This window comes from Brassica oleracea, unplaced genomic scaffold, assembly GCF_000695525.1.
Source record: "Brassica oleracea var. oleracea cultivar TO1000 unplaced genomic scaffold, BOL UnpScaffold01302, whole genome shotgun sequence".
NCBI classification, from domain to species: Eukaryota; Viridiplantae; Streptophyta; class Magnoliopsida; order Brassicales; family Brassicaceae; genus Brassica; species Brassica oleracea.
This window is the reverse complement of record NW_013617846.1, coordinates 1-16,215: the sequence shown is the minus strand read 5'-3', so window position 1 is coordinate 16,215 and position 16,215 is coordinate 1. Positions and strand designations below refer to the sequence as shown.

Below are 16,215 nucleotides of genomic sequence, written 5' to 3'. Positions count from 1 at the left end.
ATTCGTCGTAAAGCCTCTTTTACGACGAAATAACGAGGAAAACCGCCATCGTTAAGATTATGTTTTCTTGTAGTGATCGATCGATATTCATATGGAATCATCGGTCGAAACTGGTCAATAGACGAACCTAGAAAGCGAAAGCTTAGTGGTTCGTTTATAAGTGTTGAGCTCTACAATATCATGCATGCAACTTATTAGACATCCATAGGATTATAATTCCAAATTTCCTGAATAAAAACCCTAAGTCAAACTATTTCCTTTTAAGCACCAAAACCTCAACCAATCAATCGAGCAATTACTTGCTCAACAACTGCAAATTTACATTTAAATCATTAAACCACCTAGCTATATAATTCTGATTAGATTCATTAGGTTCCTGTGGATTCGATCCCTAAGTACTACAACTGAACCTCTTATTTGAGAGAGTAATTCACTTCTTAGGGTAATTTGAGTGAGATCAAATTACGAGTCTTATTAAAACGTTTTTCAAAAAGTTTTATTGAGTCAAGAAGGGGATAATGAACTCATACATTTTTGCTTGTTATCTTACCACTCTTTAGCACCATTCTAGACTTACTGAATGCAGATAGTACTAAAGATAATAAAGTGGATCAACCTGTCAACTATTCACACTTGCTGGGATTGTTTGAAGGAACCAAAGCTGACCTCCAACACTAAACTTGACATAACTGCTTGTCTTGGGGCTTGGTATACATGGGATCAGATTCTTCAAACAAGCCTGGAAGGTAAAGCCTTGTGTAGATAGATTAATTACCCTTTCTCTCTCTATTTTTGAAATATAGATAATTAAAAAAAAAATTTATTATATATAGAGAAATTACCTGTAATAACACACATTTCTTGTGTAATGACTAGAATAACATACAAAAACAAGAAAGAAAGAAAATGTAATATAAAGTTCAAAATAACCCATCGATGAATTAAATTAAAATTAAATATACACTAGGAAACATAACTATTAAAAAAAACATTTTTACACAAAGATGAAAAAAATCCCCTTTTTGAAAGCTCCTTCCCCGACTCATGAACCCTAAATCCTTCAATTCCTCTATTCTCAGATTTCTTGCGTTTAGACTCAATTTCGCCGAGAATCGATTTTTTTGTCACCAAAAAGCTTTGATTGACAAAGGAAGATAATTTAAATCCCAGAAATCCGACGAAGCCTAAATCCCTTTCTGAAATTATGGGTTCCTTTGAATCTGACAAATTTTATGGAGTGTGATCAGCTGTTAATGGAAAACTAAGTGTTGAAGAAGAGTGTCCTTCTACCTCTGCCGCTAATGGGTTTGATGGCGGTGAGAAAGTGAAGCAGGGAGGTACGAAAGGGAGTCGATTGACTAGAAGGGCATCTACTGACCTCAAGTGTAAATTTGTTCAGAAGCGGCATTCAGACGAGATAGTATAAGTGTTGAGAAGTAATCCTTGGCTCTAAATATACTATAGGTGTCCAGAAGTACTCCTTGACCTCAAGTGCTTTTCGATCCTCACAGTGAAGGCAATTATGACAGAGATGAGGTAATGTGGTATGGCTTCCTGATTCTATCATTTATGTAGCTATAGCCTGTTGTTACTGGTGACATTTATGTCCAAAATTTTGTTTGTATCTAACAAGACAATTTGGCTTTGATGATGGAGCTTCTTAGAATGATACCACGCAAGGTAATAGAATCATTAGCAGGCTGCTGGTGAACTACTTTACCATTCTAGGCCTTCTAATCTCCAACTCTTTCTCTCTTGGACGTATTGCAGATAGCTTTAGGAGGCCGCTACTCAAGGGATTTATTCAACAGGCGTGGTGATCTTCGACACATCAGAAAGAAGAGAGACCAAAAACCTGAAACGCAGCTCTAGAGAAAAAGAAGAGAGAGAACGATGAGCAAGAAGCTGTGGTTGTTAAAATGAGAAACCAGAAGCTCCTCTCTCCGGTTTGATATCTGAGTTCTGTTCCGTGATTGAGCGATTGAAAATATGATATAATGAGAGCTTTGAGCCAGCAGAACCTCTCTTACGTCAAATGTGAAGAGTGATATATTGTTTGTGTACTTATAAGAAACATAAGCTGTTTATTATTACAGACCAAGATTGAAAACATTGACAGAACACAAAGAACAAATACAAAGTTTAAGGCATATAGTTATAAACAGTAGAACTTTTCTTCTTGTTTTGTTTGATTACAGCTTCCCGTTGAACTCAGGAACCATCGCGAATTTTTCATGCAACTGAACCTTCTGACTTAACATATAAGCAAGTAGTTATGGTCGGTTATACAATAATAACAAGAATATTTGTTTTTGATAAGTATGTGAACTTTCTTCTCATGAATGAAAAATTCTTGATGCTTGCACCGAATGCAATAAAAAAGTATTTAAATCAGTCACTAGACTCTACTACATAGCGAGTGAATGTCCCAAACTAAGGTATTTGAATAACTACTAGCCACAAACAACTATAACTTGCTCCATCAGATTTTTTGGGGATTAACCTAAAATAGCCACTTGACAAAAATATAAAAGTGCGGTTTGGAGAAGAAGTTTTACGGTTAAACATAGGTTTTAGTAACTAGTTGTGGTTATTGTTCGAATTTTTGGTCCCTTTAGTAACCCGGATTTTGTTAATTCTAATTAGTTAATTGATTTTGACGCGAATAAGTCTGCTACAACATATAACTCCCGGAAAGTTTGCCACAACGTATATTACAGTCTGCTATCGCATAAAAGTTAGTTTTGTAATTAATAAGTCTGGAATGAAACATACTTATTTAGAAAGTTTGTTGTTTATGAACGAAGAAAATATAAGTCTGCGATCTCATGAATAGGAAAATCTGCCAAATTATAAAATGTCTACGAAATGTTATTATGAAAGTCTACCACATATTATAAACCTGCCATCGTAAGAAAAAAACCTCTCATAAAAGTCTGTCAATTAAAAATAAACCTGCTAACGTAATTAAATCTACTATTACGTGTGGTAAACTTATTGTCGAAAGTCTGTAACGATTTTAAGTTTGCCATAATAAGTCTGCGTAAAGAAATAAATATGTTAGATAATAATAAATCTGTCGTCAAGTATCGCAGATTTTTAATAGCAGACTTATTTATATATTTTTTAAAAAATTAATGGCATTTGTGTAAATGGTTTTTTGGTTAACAAAGGAAATAAGGGCATTCTGAGCATCAAAAATAATCTAGTAATTAAGAAAAATTATATGTTATTCTAGTAATAATAACATGATTTGATGTTATTTTAGTAATCTTCCCATACAACCATTAAGGCTTGCTTCATAAGAATCCTATAGGTAAAGGATTAGAATATGACTTGGTGGCTACAACCATTAAGGCTTGCTTCCAAATAATCCTAGGATATAGGTCAAAAAGAAGTGAACAGGATTTGGTGGCAACCACCATTAAGACTTGATTCATGGAAGCCTGTCCAATCTTGGTCAATGATCTTGCTAATATAAGCAGATTTTGACTAAGAGAGAAAATTAGTAGAGAGAGAGGATATGAACTAATGTTTACCTGCAGATCCAGATACTTATTTGAAAGTCCTTGCATCATGTGATCGATACCCCCAAGGTGAAGCCTACACTTTTACTTATGCTAAGAAATGAGGTTGGCAGAGGGGAATGTCAGACAAGATTTGCTAAGTTGTTGGCTAGATGAATTTGGTTGCTAAGCTAGGATATGGTATGATGTGCTTTTGTGATTAGGACTTCTTAGATGTGGATTGCAATATTGTAGAGGTTATGATTCTAAGTTTTAAATCATGTGATTCCCTGCTGTTTTCAAACCTCTTTCACAGAGACTGTCTGTTTGTTTTGCTTGAGGACAAGCAAAAGGGTAAGTCTGGGGGAGTTGATAGACTATGGATTTGACCAATTTTCATCCATGGTTTATAGGTGTTTTTACTAATAATTATTATATTATAGAGTCTATTTATTATATTTGTACGATCATGAGTGATTTGGAGATAAGTGATGATTTTGGAGCATTTTGGAGATATTTGGAGCAAGCACCCGAGATGACCATCGAGCTCGACCATCGGTCGGATAATGGAGAGGAATAATCGATCGATGTTCATATCTTGACATCGATCGACAGCGAAGCGCGCAAAAAGCTTGTTTGGTCACAGCCGACTTGAAGCTCAAGTCTTCACCAATTTACAAAATTACCTCTGACGAGTTTTAACCTAATTATATAAGCTTTGCCACCATGTTAGAGGAAAAGTGTGCTTTTCTAGTTTTATTATTTTCACAGCAAGGTTTTCTAGGATTTTGATTGATTGGAGAGAAGATCCTAAGTTATAATTTGTGTTTGGAACTCCATTAATATCTATTTACTATTCTAATGAAGTTTTTTTACCTAACTGCTGTTATGAATTGCTTAGCCATGTCTGAGTAGTTCCATTGTTAGATTTTAGGGTTTAAATAGGTTTGGAGGAATTAGCCCCAACTATAGATTGCTGAGTTGTGGTAATTGTCATTAGGATTGTTCATTAATGCATGTCTCTAGATTAGCTACCTAGAACTTGCCCTAGGATTGATAGATAAAGGCGAGAGCTTCATTCTCATCCTGAAAACATTCTAACTGAGCTAAGTTTCTTGCTATGAGTAAGGCAAGAGCTGATCTAGTGAGCTTAGTAAGCTATCATTCAACCCACGCATAAAGCTTAACTAGAAGCGCGTCGATCGATATCATTATTGATTAATCGATCGACGGAGCGAAAGGTGAATCGATCGATATCCCTATATGATCATCGATCGACACTTTCTAATTGATCGACATACGATAGTTGAGATCATTAGATCTAGTTAATAGACAAGTGTAAATATGCGAAAGCTGATAGACTTGTTGACTAAGTAGTTGAGCTTTACATTATCATGCATGCAACTCATTAGGCATCTGTAGGATTATAATCCAAAGTTTCCTGAATAAAAACCCTAAGTCTAACTATTTCCTTTTAAGCACCAAAACCTCAACCAATCTATTGAACAAACACTTGTTCAATATAAAACTGCAATTTACATTTAAATCTCTAAAACCATCTTGCTTAACAAATCATATTAGATTTCATAGGTTCCCTAGCTCCCTGTGAATTCGATCCCTAAGTACTATAACTCGACCTCTTATTTGAGAGAGTATAAATCACTCCTTAGGGTAATTTGAGTGGTATCACTCACCTCGAAAAAGGAAAAAACTTATCAATCCCGTCAGACCACTCCCTAGGAATCCTTCCGAAATCGAAGTCACCGACCGACGCCGGGTTAATCCCTGTTAGGGATACCGTCTATGTTAGAACGGCCGGGTCAAGGAGCGAGAATCATGGTGCCAGGAAAGCCACTGTTTCTCTTAATAGCAAACAGTTGCTTTAACTCCTCAAGGCCAAACTCGAGACCTTCTCCCTAGCTCGGATTTACGAAGCCAAGAAGTAGCGAAAGAAATTAGGCGCCATATGGGCAAAAGCCATCCCAAGCTCCGCGAGCGCCTCAAGAAGAAAACGAGGAAGAGGAAATGACAAGCCTCCGTCTTCGAAATGCGACATGTAGGCCCCGCAGTACCCCGACCTCACAGTCTCTGGAGTTTCATCATCATCAGGAAGTTCGATCTCGACGGCATAATCGACTCCCCAGAGTTCGTAGATGGCCTCGATATGTTTCGCCTCGAGAATCGTCGGGAGAATCGTCGGGAGATGAGGACCGAATTTCTCAGATGCCATAGATTCGAAACAGGAAAAGGCACCAGGAGGAAGACAGTGAGAGAGAAAGTAGAATCGTGGTGTTGAAGAAGACGATATATTCGGTAAAATATAATATATATACGTAAAAAAATAAACGGTTCCCGAAGCGTTTAAAATTAAACGGCCACGAACTGTCGATCTTAATCACACGATTTGAAAAATGGCCGACAAGTCAAATCAAGCCGATGCGCGTGAAGTCCCACTTCCCAAGAATCACGACGACGTCGAGCTATGTCAGTTTTCACTCTTTTGATCACGGAACAGTTACGGAGATTGCGGAACGGTTGCGAGCATCACGGAAGCAGCCCGTTATAAGAAGAGATCAACGCATAAGGAAAGGACACGTTGAAAACCCTAGAGAGAGCTACATCCATACTTCGACCTTGTTTACATCCATCTTTAGATCTTTTATCTTATCGATCTCATTGTAACGTTCGATCTTGTTTTACTCATTGTATTCGATCTTATTCATCAATAAAAGTCCATTTTTGCCTACCGGAAACTGATTACATCGTTGTGTTATAAAGATATCGTTGCCTACATCATTTATCTTCCCTTGATTAAACTCCTGATCACTATCAAATTCTTAGTGTAGATTTTAGGATCTACAGTTATGTTTTCTGAAGATTAGTTTTTTTTTAATATCCTAAAACTAGAAGTGGGTTGCCTCCCATTCATCGCTTATTTTAAGTCTTTAGCTCGACTCGATGTTCGATCTGTCTAATTATTGGGAGGGGGGACTAAGTTTATAGGCCTGCTAATTAGTGGTTTAGCCCAATAGTGTTTCACTCGTTGGCCATTCACTGTGAATTCGTCTCCTTTATCATTTACAAGTGTAACGGCTCCATAAGGATTGACGTTCACAACAGTGAAAGGACCTGACAAACGAGATCGGAGTTTTCCGGGAAACAGCGTAAGCCGAGAGTTATATAACAGCACTCGATCATTTGGTTTGAAGTGCCTGGAGATGATCTTTTTATCATGATATGCTTTTGTTTTCTCCTTATATATCTTTGAACTTTTGTAGTCTAAGTGTCTAATTTCAACCAGTTCGTTAAGCTGCATTAGTCTTCTTTCGGCAGCTGGTTTGATGTCGAAATTTAATAGTTTTATAGCCCATGCTGCCTTATGTTCTAGCTCAACTGGTAAGTGACATGATTTTCCATAGAGTAGGTGAATTGGGGTTGTTCCTAATGGAGTTTTGAATGCAGTCCAGTAGGCCCAGAGTGCATTGTCTAGTTTCCTAGACCAATCTTTCCTGGAGGTCCATACAGTCTTTTCTAAGATTTCCTTGATCTGCCGATTTGAGGCTTCCACCTGTCCACTTGTCTGTGGATGGTAGGGTGTGGAAACTCTATGGTGTACTCCGTTTTTTTGGAGTAATCTGTCGAAAATTTTGTTGATGAAATGAGTTCCGCCGTCAGTTATGACTACTCGAGGAATTCCAAATCTTGGGAAGATAATGCTTTTGAAAAGTTTGATGACTACAGACGCGTCGTTCGTTTGGGAGGCTACTGCTTCTACCCATTTCGATACATAATCAACAGAGACTAGTATGTATTTGTTCCTGTACGAAGAAGGGAAATGACCCATGAAATCTATTCCCCAACAATCAAAGACTTCTACCTCTAGAATAGATTTCTGTTCCATTTCATGTCTTCTACTGATTTTCCCCCTCGTTGGCATCTGTCGCATTGTGCTATGAATGCATGAGCATCGCGAAACATGGTCGTCACCAAAATCCAGCCAGAAGGATCTTCGACACCGTTTTAAAGGTTGCAAAATGTCCAACGTAGTCGGAACCATGGCATTGGAATAAGATATCAGGGATTTAAGTTTCGGCGACGCAATGTCTATATATCCCGTCAGAGCAATGTTTGTAGAGATATGGCTCGTCCCAGTGATATCTCCTAACTTCTCTCAAAAATTTCTTTATTGTATACCCTCTTAAACCTTCGGGGTCTACGTCAGCAGCTAGATAGTTCACTATGTCAGCGTACCAAGGTCTATCGCGTAAAAGTTTTTCGATTGCGTGTACTTTTCGACTAAGACTTCCGTCTACGGGAGAGTCATGTTCAGGATGTAGGATGTTGTAGGCAACATTGATTTTTATATCGAAAGTGATAGTTACTGGAGAAGTGTCTTGGTTTTGATCATCGAGAGTGTCGATCGACATGGCATCGTCGCCGTCGATCGACGGCTCCTTGGATGTGAGACATATGTTTCCAACGAATGAATCTGTCCGGTAAATGTTTTCTGTTGGTAAGAAATCATCGATGGGAACGTCATCCTCTATTCGTATCCGGGGAAGGTGATCTTCGACTCCGTTTTCTACTCCTCTTTTATCTTTAATTTCTATGTCAAACTCCTGGAGTAGCAGGATCCATCGCAAAAGTCTTGGTTTCACGTCTTTCTTTTGCATTAAATATTTTATTGCAGTGTTGTCAGTATGGACGATGACTCGCGAACCGACTAGGTATTGGCGAAATTTTTCAAATTCATAAACTATAGCAAGTAGTTCTTTTTTTGTTGTTGCGTAATTCCTTTGTGCCTCATTGAGAGTTCGACTGGCGTAGTAAACAGCGTGAAGCCTTTTTGCCTTTCATTTGCCCTAAAACTGCTCCTATGGCGAAATCACTCGAATCTCACATTATCTCGAAAGGAATATTCCAGTCAGGTGCTTGTACGATGGGGCGGTTATTAAGGCTTTCTTCATTTCTTCAAAAGCTTTCACGCATTCTGGTGAGAATTCAAATTTAACTTCTTTACAGAGGAGCGCTGTGAGAGGTCTAGCGATCTTGCTGAAATCTTGTATGAACGTCCTGTAAAATCCGGCATGTCCAAGAAAACTTGTCACGTCTTTTACGTTCGTGGGTGCAGGCAAGCCAGTCATTACCACAATCTATGCTCGATCTACCTCTATACCAGCAGCGGAGACCTTATGTCCTAGGAAGATTCCATCGTTAACCATAAAGTGGCATTTTTTTCAATTTAGAACGAGGTTCTTTTCCTCACATCTTGCCAGAACTTTGCATAGGTTATTGAGACAGTTTTTGAAACTAGATCCATATACTGAGAAATCGTCCATAAAGACTTCCATGAAATCTTCTATCATATCCGTAAAGATAGACATCATGCATCGTTGGAAAGTGGCAGGGGCATTACATAGACCGAATAGCATTCTGCGGTATGTGAATGTTCCGTAAGGGCACGTAAAAGTGGTCTTTTATTGATTGTCAGGATGTATAGGGATTTGGAAAAATCTAGAGTATCCGTCAAGAAAATAGTAGTATTGTTGATTTGCCAATCTTTCCAACATGTGGTCAACGAAGGGTAAAGGAAAGTGATTTTTTCTAGTGGCGGCGTTCAGTTTTCTGTAATCGATACACATCCGATGTCCGGTGACAGTGCGCGTAGGGATGAGTTCGTTTTTATCATTTTTCGCGACTGTAATCCCACCTTTCTTAGGCACAACATGCACGGGGCTCACCCAGTTGCTATCCGAAATTGGGTAGATGACTCCAGCATCTAAGAGTTTGATAATTTCTTTCTTAACAACTTCTTTCAGGTTCGGGTTTAGCCTCCTTTGGTGTTCCACTCACGATTTGGAATCGTCTTCTAAGTGAATTCGGTGCATGCACAGATCTGGAGATATCCCAGGAATATCCTCGAGAGAGTATCCAGGGGCTCTCCTATACTTGTGCTAGTAGTGCAAGTTCTCCATTGGTTAGGTTGGCGTTTACGATTACGGGGTAGGAACTTTTATAGAGAAAAGCATATTTAAGTCCGGTAGGTAGTTGCTTCAACTCAATTTATGGTGCTTTTTCGGGATCCCAATCTTCTGGGGAAGATGGTTGTCGATCGATGGCGTCCTTTAAATATCGATCGACGTTGATTTACGAAGTGTCATCCTCTACTTCATCGACATTTGCTATTTCTATACTTGCGTCCATTAATCGCACGTATTCATCAGCCCTGTTGTCGACACTAAATGTTTCCTCTTCGGTAGATGTAAGCACTTTTTCCAGAGGATCATCTGAGCATAGGTCTATGAAAGATTCTTCAGCCAGCTCAGAGATATCGTCCACGTAGGAGATCTGTTTATCGATTAAGGGTCGTTTTATCATTTTTTCCATATCAGAGGTCATCGGAATGTTTCCAATGTTTAAACATATCCGACCCTCCTTGATGTCGATGATCGCACCAGCTGTAGCTAGAAATGGTCTACCCAAAATGAGGGGATCCTTTGGTTCATTCTGGTATTTCAGCACAACGAAATCCGTTGGTACGTGACAGTCGTTAATCCTTATTGGCAACTCGTCAAGTACTCCCTCAGGTACTCTAACGGATCTATCGGCAAGAACCAAAGTTATTTTGGTAGGTTTGAACTTGTCGTATCCCAGGGATATCACGACACAGTGCGGCATGAGGTTCACGCTGGAACCTAGTTCACAAAGGGATCGAGGAAAACTTTTATTCCGTATGTTGCAGTCCAAAACAAAGCTGCCCGGATCGGGTCCATTGATCGGAGTTTCGCCTTGGATTATTTCACTCACTTCCTTTGAAACTATCGTGACGCTGTGCTCAGCGGCTGGGAAGCTGTTGGATACCATGTCTTTTACATACTTCTTTATTGAAGGTGATACTTTTATGGCATCACTCAATGGCATATCCAACGTGATTTTATCGAATGCTTTCTTGCAGATCGCCTTATCTAATTCTCGCTTAGTCTGCGTCTTGTTTGGAGGAAAGGGTGGTAAAGTCCTATACACTCTATCTACGGCTGTTTCAGCAGGAGCCGAGTCTCGATCGACATTATTTCCAGTTTGTCGATCGATATTTACTGTAGTTGGTCGATCGACGTTGTTTCCTTCTTGTCTATCGATTTCTACATCTTCTTCCAACTCCTCTTCTTCTTCCTCGAGGTCGATAGCCGCTTCCTTAGTGTTGGACTGTCCTTCTCTTGAGAAGTTTCTGATTCTGGGTTGGGACTATCGAGGATTATCGGTTGTGATCTACTTTCACCGGTTTTCTCAACTACAACACGTTTTTCTGCATGGTTGATTTCTATTGCGTTTTCCGCTTCTTAGTAACACAGCATTAACTTGACGTTTCGGATTCGAGTCAGTTCGCCCAAGGAGACGTCCCGTCTCTCTTTTGATGGCGGTCACGTTTTCCGCTACTTGACCGTCCAGTCTCTTAATGTGTTCATTTAAAGCGTCGAAGTTCCTCATTAGCTCACCGTAGACTATGTTTATCTTTCCGTTCAGGTCAGTGGCCATTTTGCGATTTCCCGTGAAAGCTTGGTTTAACCTAAATTTCACTTTGCCTCGACTTGATCCAACAGTAGCATCGTAAATTTGGGTAAAACTATCGGTGTTAGGGATATGATACCTATCTTTCAAGGTGGGTACATCTACGAAGTCCACCTGTTGTTCTAATTTAGAAAGGGTACCATCGTCAATTTGGTAAATCCCAAATTGGTTTTGTTCCTCTAGAGCAGAATGAAGTGAGTCTAGAGACTCTTTGATCTTGGCTAAATGTGGCCTTTCCGTTTAGTCAACTCTCCTTCCTCGCTCTACGTCCATCATTTCGTAGGATTTACCTGTAGCAACATTCTTGATCAAACGCTTCGCCTCTTCAGAGTTCCTAGTACTGAAGCTCCCTTCACTGGCTGTGTCAAGGGTGATTTGGTAATGCAAGTTAATACCTCCGTAAAAGGTATTAATGAGCTGTGGTTCTGAATAACCATGGTGGGGGCATTCAAGCTGGTAACTCTTGAATCTCTCCCAAGCGTTCTTGAATGATTCTCGTGGATCTTGGCGGAATGTGGAGATTTTCTTCCTTACATCCCAGTAACGCGTCTCATTGAAGAAGTGATTAATGAAGGTATTCCTTATTTCCTTCCAGCATGTCAAAGACCCTGCTGGTAGTTGGTCCAACCATTTCCTGGCGTCTCAATCTAAGGAAAATGAAAAACGTTTATAGCGATTGTACTTGTCATCCATCATATCTTTTAGATATTCGATGTGATCGTGTGGGTGTTCTGAGACGTTTCCACGAAAAGGATTCTGACGTACCAAGAACAAGTATTCGAGGCTAACCCCGGATTTCTTGGTATCATCTTTGGGTAGTTTAATGGCGGACCTATTGGAATAGGTCCTGCCAGGGTTTAAGTGGTCTTGCAGAGGCAACTTTGCTTTTTTAGTTGAGATTGAATTTGTTTTAACAGATATTGCAGTCCCCTGTTCATTTATGATTCGGTTCATTGCGTTTCTTAGTTGACCTTTAGGTTCTCCTAGGACTACTCCCTCATTAGCATTATTGGTAAGAGAAAACTTACCTGCTTCCGGTGGGGTGTGGTCGATCGATGTTTGATGTGCAGCGTCGATCGATTTTTCCGTCGACTCGTCGCTCGATGTTGTTGTTATTTCGTCGATCGATGTTCGGCCGAAATCCATATCTTCCATCTTAAGGTCCTGTGTAAGCAGGAAAAGAGAGAAAACTTTTAGCAAATTCAGTAACAAAATCTAGACTAAATTCAAAACTTAATATAATGGTAATAAAAAAGAGTCCCCAGAAACGACGCCAAATTTGATATCACTCAAATTACCCTAAAGAGTGAATTACTCTCTCAAATGAGCAAGCAAAACGGAGAAGAGGTAAACCCAAATCTTCGAGAGAACTAAGGTATGTCCGACTTGATATCTTTTAAAATCAGACTTAAAATTTTCGTAGGAAAGTACTAAAAAATAAAAATGCTTTTTAGACTGCCATAGAATTTTAGGGAATTAAAAACCTAGGTGGATAGTCTAGCGAACTAAGTCTTAGGCGATTTTTCCTGTCTCAGTATATTGTTCCATGACTGTTCAGGCAAATCTTGCAAACCAATCTAAACTCTCTGAAAATTGAGAAATGATCGCCACACATATTCAGATCACTTCCTAAAGAACGAACATCGTCTTAAAACCAATTCATTTCTAGGGATTTTCTTAAAACTGACATATTCCAAGCCGTCAACCTGAAAACAACCAAATCACAGTCCCAGCGTCATCAATAAATCGACCCAGATTGTCGATCATTCCAATCCTCGTAAGAAGAAACGTACACAACCCTTCAAAATATCGGTTCAACTGTTTTCTTTCGTAAAAGAAAAAGAGGGATTAGATACGTATACTATACTCGTATACTCCCATACTTCAAAACTTTTTTCCTCGGCATCGAGAAAACGCTTTTGACAAAGCAAACTCTCGCAGAAACAGGCAGAAAAACACTTAGGCAATGGGATGGCTCATTTAAATCGTCCCAAAAAGACAAACGACAATCCAAGATTCGTCTAAACGTTAGGAACATATCCAGACGATCATGAACATAATCTCAATGACTATACATAACTTCTCGTCGCAATCATGCGTATAGAAAAACCTGTACCAATGTCAAACTGATACTCGACGATTCGCCAAAGTCTTGAAGCCCTTTCCGACTTTATAAAAAAAATTTATGAGAAATCTTGAAGCATCAAAGCATTTCTTTCAGTTTCCGTTGATCTAAGTGAGTCACTGAAAAGCATCAAAAAATTTGTGACAAAGAAAACTCGAGAATAAAAGTAGCTGCGAGCGCGTTATTGGGAACACTTTCTTCTCGATCGTTGGCTAGATCTACCGCTGGTTGACCAATTCATTTCACAAACGAATATGTCATGAGAATCCACTCAAATGCCTATGAAAAAACATTCTACGACTATATCGTGGCGAAATAAACTTCGGTAACACTCCATGAGTAACTCCAAGCAACTTTCACCAAAGATCGAAATCAAAGCAGAAAAATTTCTCGTAAAACCCGCAGAAACAACGCTACTTTGACATGTGTATACATATCACCGATTTACAACCTTCGTAAACCGGTCGCCCAGTACTTACCCGAAAAATCCTTCGTACAATCAGATCAAGTCATACGAAGAAACTTTCAAAAGAGAACATAACTGGTTTTACGAAGAAGTATTTTTCGTATAGCAAATACAAAGCTGTAAGATTTGACTTTGGATGATCTAAACTCTATTTCTTTGCATTACGATCTAATAGACCTCATTTTTTAGCCCTACGGCTCGCTGGCTTCTGCCTTTCATTTCCGTCGGTCACATCGAAGCCTGCAATCATCCATCAACTGATTCCGCACTGGTTATGTATCAAACCTCTTGGGCTTCGTCTTCCTTAGACAAAAACGAATCGATTTTATTATAGGTAACATTATACGAAATATTTGTCGTATAACTGAAACCTAGAGCGGAGAATCATTTTCTATGACTATCGACCATATTAACACGGATAATCTTGACAAAGTTGGCCTATCAATCACGACAAGCGCTCTTTGGCCCTCGGTCAATTACGCCTTCCAGTAAAAGTCCGAACCAGAATTCGGCATCCCCTTTAAGGACAATCGTAAACTAACATGACGTTAATGTTAACTAGAAAGTACCATGGTCTAATGCCTGACCTACAACGTCCTTGGATATCTGAGTGAACACATCCTTCACGCCAAGCAAAAGTATTTGAAAAACCATCGCTCCATCACTTAACGGCTAAACGACAATCTGTGATTTGTCTAAAACGTCATGTGACTATTAAGAAAATAATTATCGTTAACCCATAGTCGGAAATCAGATGATAAATTCTTCGTAACAAAACTCAGTCCTAACAACCAAACGGTTAACGGAAAACCTAAACTTGTCGACAATCGACCAAGTTCAATACGTTCCACCATTAACTTAAAAGCCCGCTATGTTTTACCCGTAAAATGCTGCATGTAAGGAAAACTCGTAACAGAACTCCTAGAGCTACACGAAAAATCCTCAATGTACACGGAATAGATCTCGGAAAGCCAACACTTCACAAAACACTACGAAGGAAAATGCTTCTTCCCAGGGACAAATTTACGCGACCCCTCGGTCATAATTCCTCGATCGCAAATCAAATTAGTAGCATCCAAACAGGAACAACAATTTTGGCTGTAAACATCCGTAGACAAACCAAAATGTTTCTGAAACGCAGGTTTAAGACTAAACCCTTGCAATATCGCGAAACATCTTCAAGCCCGTGAACATTTCAAGCACGAAACGCGACATACGAAAGAAAATTCAATCTTCAGCATTGCGAGACGTCGCAGACGCCTGAAGAACCATTTTTCGACAAAATTACCTTCCTCGATAAAGGCACCTTCTTGGAAGACCAAACAGTCATACATACTAACATCTTCTCAAACATGTATTCTTCGCGAAGACTCAAAAACGGTAATATCTATCGATAAGTTTGTTGCTGATCCCAACAAACTCTTAACGTCCTAAACAGACTAAGCCATCTCGTAGAGATAGCTCTCGTACACCCGACACAAGGGTAATAGTGCTATATAAGAAAATCTGAAATTTTGGTCAGCACTTTCGGGAGACTTAAAAATTGTCCTCGAAGAGATGCTCGGTTCCAACCATACAAGTCGTATAAGTCGAGAACCTATCGTGGACTTTAATTCGGTATTGAATCAGGATGAAACTGCAATGGGATACGTAAGCCGAATTAGTCATCACACACCCTAAAACTAGAACTAAGCCTAGGTCTTGCCCAAAACCCAGAACACTGGTCTTCAACATCTCAAGGCATGATATCAAACATACGAGATCCTAAAACATGTCCCTTCGTCGATATTGGCGCGTTTATGAGACTTCTCGAACATAAGTCTTCAGACGTTCTCATCTTATGCAACGACAAGTATCAGGATCTGCAGAGTCAGAAATGAGAAGAGAACTCACACTCTTTCTCTCATCTCCGCGTATGGCCTCAATTACATCTACACGACACATAACTAGACCGTAAAGGTCTAATTGGAAAACAGGTTGTAAGAATCTCAACTCCAGGAGGAACTACGAAAGGCTTGATCCCCTTGCCTCTTCAACCTCGACGTCCTTATATACTCCTCCTAGAGGCGGTTTGCTATTTCCCTTTCTGCCTTTGGTCGAGTTTATCGCTTCGTGGAAATATTCCATTTTCCTTCGATCTTTGTGTTTATCTTAGGAAACTTCACATTTATCCTCTGAACTTGACATTTATCTTCTCCTACATAACAAAAGATAAACCATCATAACGATTGGGCTTGATTTGGTATAAAATCGTAAGTGGGCTCTTAGCCGCATTTTGGGCCCTTTCGGGCCATTTTTCGACTTAGGCCTTTTTACGATTTTATAAAAAGAGCGCTTTCGAAACGACGTCGATTCCGAAGAACATTGAAATTCCTCGTACATTGTAGGCAATTCGACCTATTCAGCTAACCGTTGCCATTTTATACAATCAATCCGAATGTTATTCGAGAGAACGAGTTCTTGCGGTTTTTAAATCGTAAAGTACCAACGGTGACTCCGATCAATATGAAACAAGAGCAGGTTCGTTCTAATCCCGAAGGGGGGAACTGCAA

General features: G+C 39.4%; 1 protein-coding gene across 1 annotated transcript; it reads right to left on the bottom strand.

Moving 5' to 3' along the window:
* Nucleotides 1-9,653: 9,653 nt before the first annotated feature.
* LOC106321199 lies at nt 9,654-12,026 on the bottom strand. The gene is made up of 4 exons (XM_013759512.1): nt 11,755-12,026; nt 11,363-11,706; nt 10,863-11,194; nt 9,654-10,748 (listed from the first exon to the last, which is right to left on the bottom strand). The coding sequence occupies exons 1-4, from the start codon at nt 12,024-12,026 to the stop codon at nt 9,654-9,656; spliced, it is 2,043 nt and encodes a 680-aa protein (XP_013614966.1).
* Nucleotides 12,027-16,215: the final 4,189 nt, after the last annotated feature.

Coding starts and splice junctions, on each gene's coding strand:
- LOC106321199 (XM_013759512.1), bottom strand. CDS start 12,026: ATGAACCGAATCATAAATGAACAGGGGACTGCAATATCTGTTAAAACA. Junction 11,707..11,754: donor AAAGATATGATGGATGACAA/GTACAATCGCTA, acceptor TTGAGACGCCAG/GAAATGGTTGGACCAACTAC. Junction 10,749..10,862: donor ACTCGAATCCGAAACGTCAA/GTTAATGCTGTG, acceptor AATCCTCGATAG/TCCCAACCCAGAATCAGAAA.